This window comes from Lissotriton vulgaris, chromosome 2_1 (assembly GCF_964263255.1).
Source record: "Lissotriton vulgaris chromosome 2_1, aLisVul1.2, whole genome shotgun sequence".
NCBI classification, from domain to species: Eukaryota; Metazoa; Chordata; class Amphibia; order Caudata; family Salamandridae; genus Lissotriton; species Lissotriton vulgaris.
This window is the reverse complement of record NC_141687.1, coordinates 1,850,511,387-1,850,520,186: the sequence shown is the minus strand read 5'-3', so window position 1 is coordinate 1,850,520,186 and position 8,800 is coordinate 1,850,511,387. Positions and strand designations below refer to the sequence as shown.

At 45.4% G+C, this 8,800-nt stretch overlaps 1 protein-coding gene across 1 annotated transcript; it reads left to right on the top strand.

Moving 5' to 3' along the window:
* Positions 1-491: 491 nt before the first annotated feature.
* Positions 492-8,545, top strand: LOC147733402 (uncharacterized). Its single transcript, XM_086958962.1, has 4 exons — positions 492-592; positions 933-1,162; positions 4,412-4,495; positions 4,800-8,545. The coding sequence occupies exon 4, from the start codon at positions 4,932-4,934 to the stop codon at positions 5,883-5,885; it is 954 nt and encodes a 317-aa protein (XP_086815088.1). The 5' UTR covers positions 492-592; positions 933-1,162; positions 4,412-4,495; positions 4,800-4,931; the 3' UTR covers positions 5,886-8,545.
* Positions 8,546-8,800: the final 255 nt, after the last annotated feature.

Below are 8,800 nucleotides of genomic sequence, written 5' to 3'. Positions count from 1 at the left end.
TATTTCAAGAGGATTTATTCAGATAGGTTACAGCATTGAAGTATAGATGTAATCAGCCCCACCAGGAGCAGCCAGCAAGGCTGTCAGCCCTTCTCCAACTGTCTGCTTCATGCACCAACATTCTAAATGACATCAACATTATAGTGTTCTACAGATGGAGGAGTGTAAAGCATGTAAGACATATTAACAAGATATTACAGTACCTTAGGTGATTTACCCAGAAGCATAGGATATGGCGCAGGGTGTTTCTATGGATTTTTAAAAAGGTCTGCTAAGGCTAACGCCATTGTCATAGCTTATAAAGTACATATTTCTGCGCTGCACAGGTACCCCCTTTTTGAATATATGTTTTAGCATAACACATGCAACGCTTTTTAAAATGTGGGTTGTTGCCCCATCCTAACAGCCTTTAAATGTATACCTGCATTGTTTGAAGTTGTAATACTTTGTTTAAGAAAGGCGTTTTAAAACCTTTGTGTTTATTTAATACAGATGCAAGACCCTGCAAAAACAGCCGTTATCAGTGTACCCCCTGCGTTGGACACCACTGTAATAACTAGCAACGCCGGAGAAGTGACAGCCCCGCAGCCAGGTATTTATATATTTAGAGTTGTGTAGTTCTACTTAGTTTTGTACACCAAGCTCTCAGAAGTTCTTTCTAATGGGGTTCTCATCTATGTATGCTTGTACAGCTTATGATCCCGACCAACAGCAAGTTTTTGAAGATCTTAAGGTGTATATCAAGGCTCAAGGAGCTCTGAACAGTGTGCAAAACACTACAGTTCCTACATGTAAATAAAAAAGGCCGCTGTTATTTAAACTGTCTAAGACGCTGGGTAGTTGGGGGTAGGCCAAAATCTTGACCCTGAGGGTGTATAGGGGGACTCCTCAGAAAAAGATGGCTAATGTTGGGTATTATTTTTTCTTCACAGGGGCCCCTACATTATGCACGGACGTCGTCGAGGTACAAGAGGCTGTGCAATGTTCAAAAGAAAGACCCTTGAAGAGGAAAGCTTTAACGTGTAAAGAGGGACCCCGACAAAGAAAGGATCTGCGAAAAGTACTTCTAAACAGGGGCCGGCGCCAAAGAAAGGAGCGGGGAAAAGTACTTCTCTAGATGGACCGGCGTCAAAGAAAGGAGCTGCAAAAAGCCCTCTATCAGGTGTGTTTTTTACAAAAGGGTGTGAGAAGTACTAGAGGTGTTACAGACTCTCAAGCAGAAGGGTCCAGTGGCTTGTAGCAATGTGTTATAATCTACTGTTGCATTTCCCCTTGCCTAAGTTTCTCTTCTCTACTGCTCAGCCAGTTTGAGTGTTGGTGTGCCTGAAGATGTTTAGAATGTTGGATGAATGATGATGTCATGGAATTATGGGTGCTTGTTGAGCTGTGGAGTGTCAGTTGGTGTGGTCAGGCTGAGCAGGACAGAGGCTGCTCCTGGTGGGGCATCGCTTGGACTTACCATCTTCCAGTGACTTACTGATGTTATTATCTTATCAATAAATCTACAATATTTATCTACCTATCATCTGGCTACAGAGGACTTCATATTTACAATACTGGCGACGAGGTAAAAGAAACAGCGTGTTGGTGAAGGATTACCCTGGACTACCCTGGATTACGCTGGAACTAAGGACTTGATTAACTACAGGAACTAATGAACAGAACTTTAAAGAAAGAAGGTTAAAAAAAAAATAAAGCTACGCTCTGGTAAGCCCCACCAGTGTTCTTAGTCAACAGGACAGCCTGCAGTCCAGAGCGTTTAAAGTATGTTGGCTTTCCTGTGAACGAAAGATTTGGATTTATCAGTCTTGCTTGTTGCCTGCATTTTTTCTACTTATGGTTATCACATGCTGACTGTCCTACTGCCGGTTGAATTTATTTTTTTTTTTTGGTGTGCTGTCCTGCTGCCCGTTGAATTTGACCTGGGACCTGAGGCGGCAGGTGGTGAGTATTCACTTCGTGGTGTTCACGAGTTAAGCGGACTGGCTGCGAGAATGGAGATTTGACCTGGGACCAGAGGCGGCAGCTGGTGAGTTTTCACTTCGCGTTGTAAACGAGTGAAGCGGACTGGCTGCGGGAGTGGAAGCAAGGTCGGGGGCTGAGTGTCGTCTCGCACAGAGGGACTTTGGTGTTATTGTGAGGAGACTCTCACTACTGAAGAGCACAGTTTTTATCTGCCGGTGGAGGGATCGGGGTCTGCGCACTCGCAGCGTGTTCTGGCAGTGACAACGTCAATCTACATTTTAATTGGGCCAGTGTATCTTTCAATGTTGGCCAACTGACCGTTTGTGGAGTCGGTGACGGTTGGCCAGCAGAGCTCTTCTCTGTTCCTCTGCTAGCGTCCATTTGATGACGTTGTTGAAATTCTTCAGCGTGTTGGTGATTCTTGTGACGTTAAAGAGGAAAACGTGACCCATCTCCTTTAGAAAACTACGCTGAACGACGCTGTGGCGGCCATCTTAACACTTTGGGAAGGATCTCTTTGTCTTGCTGAGGATCACGGCGTTTTTTTAAAAAAAAGTTTGGGATTACTGTTCTATGGTTTTCAAGTCAATTGGCGTTCCATTTTTATTCATAATGTTCATCCGACTTCTCGTCATTTGTTCTGGTCAAGGGAAGCAGCAATTGACTTTACTAATTGATGGTGGGTTTGTCGTGTCCTTGTTGGTGCCGGCTCTTGTCACTGAACTTCTTGAGCTTTTACTTTGTGGGCTGTTAGGTGGCACTGTTGAAGACTTTATGCTGGGATATTTCGGGTGAGGACACCCTCGCTTAAGGATGGTCATCGATAGTCACAATAATGCATTATGTTAATTGGAACATTGTCGTCATGACTTGGACTGTGGTACTGGTGGCGCAATTGCGTGCATCTGGAAACACTGGATCTGGCCTGTACTACATGGACTTCGGGTGAGAGGCTACAAGGATTTCGGGTGAGAAATCACTCACCAATCGTAGACAACGGTGACTACGTTTATTGTTTTAATTTGTTGTGTTACTGTTGCTTTTACCTATTTACAACGGAGTGTTTGCAGTTGTATGGGGGCATGTTGCAGTTGTCACAGGTTGTTTCTGTTTGTTTTTGTGAATTTATATGGAATGAAAGGAGGAGTGTGTGTATTGTCTTTGTTGTCTTTGCCTTCATACTAAGCTTGGTGTGGTTTTCCGTTACGGGTTGCTTTGAGTTTGGGGGTATAGTACTTATCCCTGTTTCCTTTGGTTTATCAACCACTTATTTGTGGTTATGGATTCACATTTTGTGTGGTACGATTCACATTAATTGTTTTACCTGGTTGACATTAGTTTGTCGATTTACTTCACTTTTGGATTGGGTGAGTGAATGTTTTTATGTTGGTCTGCGTAGAGTAAACACCTTCACATGAAGTTTCTCTGCGTGTACACTCACTGTTTGGTTTGTGGGTGAATGGTTTTCCTGGTTGGGTATTGTGGTTTGGTCTGCGTAGAGTAAACACCTTCACATGAGGTTTCTTTGCTTGTACACTCACTGTTTGGTTTGTGGGTGAATGGTTTTCCTGATTGGTTATTGTGGTTTGGTCTGCGTAGAGTAAGCACATCCACATGTAGTTTCTCTGCGTGTACACTCACTGTTTGGTTTGTGGGTGAATGGGTTTTCCTGTATCTTTCTTTAAGTGCTATCCTGGATAAGATTATGTTGCAGATGACACTTTCTTGCGAGTTTTCTCTGCTTCTTACTTATTAAATGTTTGAGTTGAAGCAATTTTGGGCTTTACCTGGTTATGAGTCTTTTTGAGGTTTTCTGGTTTTACTTATGTAATGTTGGATTGATTATTTTAATACTGTCTAAGTTTAATGCTTTCCGGGAACTCTTTTATTGTGATTCAAGGTGTGTGATTTCATTGGCATTTTGAATTGTCATGCATTTTTATTTATGTTATATGTACTTGATTCTTTTGCTCAGTGTATTTTCATGCATCTTTTATTATCCTTTATTGTGTTTGGTTTCCTTAGGGAGGGGGGTGTGTTGTAATCTACTGTTGCATTTCCCCTTGCCTAAGTTTCTCTTCTCTACTGCTCAGCCAGTTTGAGTGTTGGTGTGCCTGAAGATGTTTAGAATGTTGGATGAATGATGGAATTATGGGTGCTTGTTGAGCTGTGGAGTGTCAGTTGGTGTGTGCAGGCTGAGCAGGACAGAGGCTGCTCCTGGTGGGGCATCGCTTGGACTTACCATCTTCCAGTGACTTACTGATGTTATTATCTTATCAATAAATCTACAATATTTATCTACCTATCATCTGGCTACAGAGGACTTCATACTTACAATACAATGCCTATAGAAAAAGGTGGCTGTGTAGAACTTAGGACGGTGGTGATTGTACGTGTTGTTCTATGCTTTCTCTAATATATATATATTTTCCTGTTTATATTCTAGAAGCGTCTCAGAAACAGGATGCTGAAGAGAGGTCTGCGCAGCCATTAAGGGACATAACAGCAACCGCCCAGAACGACAGAAACGGCGCAAAAGTCGTGAGTAGGCGTATATGCCATGAGAAACTCTCAACGTCCTACACACCATCCAACATGATGAACATGCCTCTACAGCAATCTATTCTGCACAGGGGTGGGGTCAGCATAAAACCGGTACATCGGGTCTGAGCCCTCTCAGGGTATCAAAAGGAAAATGTGTCTCAAACATTGCAACCTTTAAGAAGAAACATAGGGACTCAGAGAATCTACCCTACCCTTTAAAACGTGAAAAGACCAACAAGGTATTCACAGAGCCCCAAACCGAACCCTTAAACCTCAAGAAGATGGCTCAGGTGCTCCCAGAATTCCCGGCAAGGCCCTTAAGCCCTGAGAAGAAGAAACCGAGGACCCCTAAGCCCCAATCTACCCCCTTAGACTTATCTGTAAAAAGGGATGCCAAGCCCTTGAATGAGGCCTATACACCCATGAGCCCCAAGGAGGCGGTAGTTGTACCGAAGGGTGTAGAAGAGATGTCGCCGCGACAAACCCCTAAAACAACGCGCCTCTCAAGAAAATACCTGAAGCTGAAACTGGGGGTCCCTAAGCTACAGATAGCAGAGCCCCTCAGCAACCCTATCACAGCGCAGGATCCATCCTGTGTCCTGAAACAACAGACAGTTCCAAATAAAATAACGGTTCAGGTAGAGGTGCACGCCCCTGAGCAGACCCCAAAGCCTATGAGTGTTCATCCTATGAGTGTTCATCCTAGGATCTCAAAATGCTATAATGCCCAACCCCTAGAAGGGTCTTATATCATGAATAGCGACGTTCTCAAGGAGCTGGGGGGCATGGTAGACAGCTTAGGCACAACCCTAGAAACAGGGTCCAGTGGGGCTTCGAACACAGGGGGGTTACAGAACCCTGGTAATCAGTCACCACACCATAACATAGACATTTCATCTAGGACCCTTGATTACAACGACAGTTCCTCACAATCCTCATACCCTTTGTCCCCTAGTACTCCACCGGGAGCATATGATCTGACCAGCCCCGCGCCCAGCTTAAGCACCACATCGCCCCCCGCAATATGTGGGGATAACAATAACCCGGTGGCCCAGTGGGTACAGCTGCTTTTTCCATACAAAGTTTGCAATGATCCGCTCCTGTCCGCACCAGGGCGTTCACAGGGGGTCCCTATTTCTAGAACACTAGCGGAACAGGTGTTAAAGAAAGGGGCTAAGGTTGTTAGAGGGAAACAGGGGCCTGAGGAGGTGTTACAGAGTGGGGCCAAGGCTGTTAGACGGAAAGAGGGTCCTGGGCGGCGTTATAGAATGGGGTTAAGGTTGTTAGCGGGAAAGAGGGTGCTGAAGAGGCGTTACAGAATGGGGCTAAGGTTGTTAGCGGGAAAGAGGGTCCTGAGGAGTTACAACCATTTATAAGACAGCGCAAGGTGGGCCCTCCTAAGCAGGTGCAAGACGCGTCTGTAAACACATATGAGGTATTTGCGGCTCATGTAAAAGAGATGCAGATGGCGGTTAGAAAACTAAAACGCCAGACGCAAGCTGCAAACTTAAAATGGGGGGTGTGGGGGTTCCCAAGACCATGTACACGAGGGAGGCCCATCAGAAGATCGTGCAAAGGGTTGGGATGTGTAAAAAAGTGATCATCCAGGCGTGTCAGGCGGCTGTGGCAGACATATATGATATACGGTCATGACTACATCAGCACCAACCTCTAAATAGGCCCACGGCCGATGGTGTTCACAAGAGGCCCCTAAAATCAAAATATAGCTGTAAGGTCCTGAGGTTACTGATAAAGTCTGCACGCTTCTTACATCTGCTCAAGCATCGTCCAGCTGTTTCCCTACATCCCCTCAAAGAAGACAACCCTGTTGCCCTAGAACCCCTCAAACAAGACACCCATGTTTCCCTAGACCCCTTCAAGCAAGGTACCATAGCCTAAAGACCAATGCCTGAAACATATAAACCATCACTACACCCCAGACAATACATAGGGGCAGGAGCTAACATACCGAGGGTCGGCCATTTGAAGGGGGTATGGGGTCATGCTTTAAAACTCCAAACCCCTGAACATTCAGAAGGACCTATGGGTGGCTCTGTAGCGGCGGCCTCCATGAACAAGACGAACACCAACACAAACCCCCCAGTTCAGATAGGTTGGGGCTTGGTGCCTAGAAAAGCCTGGGCCCGTGAAAAAAAACCAAAAGTGGGGTAATAGTGCAAAACAACACCAGCTTTTAATACGCAAGCTGAAGAAGGCCAGAATGTGCGCTGCCCGAAGGTTTACAAGAGCCCTAGAGACAGGTACCGATCAGAACCCTCAAAATGACACCACACAGAACACTGCAGCAAGTCACACTCCTGATGGTGAGGGTCCAGAGCCCTTGTTTTTAGAGTGTGTTAGAAGTTACAGTCGCAATGTAGAGAGGTTTAGGGCCGTAGAACACTATGAGGAGTTTAGATATGTTAACCTAAACCATATGACATTATCCGATCATGGGGTTCAAGCTATACATCAGGCTGTGCAGGAGCTCATAGAAAGGTTGTTACGCGCGGTGGGTCCTAATGACTTTTTCCAACTCCGCTTCCAGGAGCAGGGTTTTGACAGTCCATTGTTCACCAGGCGGAAGGCCTGTGATGTGTTTGACGCTGTGCAATTTTTAGAAAACCTCTCAAGGCTTTAACAGAGTAAGGCTGAACTAGTTGCCTATGGTACCTTTAGAGTCGTAGACCTCATTGTATGGGGGCGTGAGGGGGGTGTTTCCAGACCTTTAAAGAGCATACTATACAGTCAGATAATTGGGAAGAAACAACGGTGGCTGCTTAACTTTAACAATGGCGCAGCCAATACATGTCTGGCAGCCAGCATCGTGGGGCTGTTGATGGATCGCAAGACCCCTGACGCGGTCATGTCTAGAGCGGCTGAAGCCCATGAGGTTCTTGAAATACCTCCTGACCGCATGGTCGGCTTTGGTGACATAGGTCTTTTTGAGAACTATTTCGCAGTGACAGTGAAAGTTCTTTATCACAACGACTCCTGGCAGTACTTTACAACAGGTGAACGTGTGAGAAACAAGACGGTATATGTCCTTCACAACGAAAATCATTTTTACGGAATCTTGAACCTTAAAGGTTTTCTGGGGGTCAAGTATGTGTGCGCCCACTGTGACCATATATACAACAATAAAATATACCACCAGTGTGAAATGCATTGTAAGATGCGTCAGAGGGACGGGTGCATAGAAGACGCTACCCTGAAGGTGAGGTGCGGCACGTGTAGGATGTTTTCTCGCTCGCAAGACTGCTTGAACATACACGAGAAATCTTTTAACTGCATCCCTAAAAAGGATTGCCGCGAGTGTGGTCGGTATGTGGCAACAGATCACAAGTGCAAAGGTATGATATGTCCCCGTTGTCATGTGTCTTTCACGGCCGGCACCAACCACCAGTGTTATATGGTTAGAGGTCTCCCCCAGACCAAGACCGAAGACTATATAGTGTTTCATATGAGTGCACACAAGAGACGGAGCTACACCAGCCTAACTGTATCCACGCACACCATCTAACTTCCGACAATAGCTGGGAGTTTGAAGGGCGAACGTGTGTTGGTGATTTCCAAACCAAATTCCAAGGGTATACAATGCTTGCCCACAACTCGAAAGCCTACAACTCCTTCTTTATTCTGCAAAACATGATTCGTGAAAAGATACAGGTGGAACTCATAACCCAGGGTTCTAAACTGATGCTGATGACGGTATGCCCTTTGCAAACACGTTTCATAGACACCTTGAATTTCCTACCCATCAAATTGAGCAAGCTGCCAAAGGCCTTTGGGTTCCCAGGGTGTAAAGGTTATTTTCCACACTTAACACCTGGGCCAACCAGAATTATGTGGGGCCCATGCCACCTCCTGACAGCTACGGGGTTGAATACATGATGCCTGATGAGAAAGTGAGCTTTCTACAATGGTACTCTGAAAACCGTGAAAAGGAGTTTCACTTTCAAACAGAGTTGAAAGCTTATTGTCAGGCTGATGTAATGATCCTGAGGCAGGCTTTTAACCTCTTCAGAGATGTTGTGGTGTCTATGACTAAAGAAGTCACAGCCTTGAAATCCAAGACCCTAACTAAAAAATTCATGGCCGTGAAATCCAAAACCCCTGAAATGCTAAAATCGGTCGAATACATAGACCCTTTTCAAAGCGTCACTCTGGCCTCCATGTGTATGTCCATCTACAAGCACATGTTTTTGAGGCCAGAAACTATCACTCTAGTACCGCCAGACCTCTATAACGGTAAACCTCATCTATCCAATGGCTCATGCACGTCTCTGAG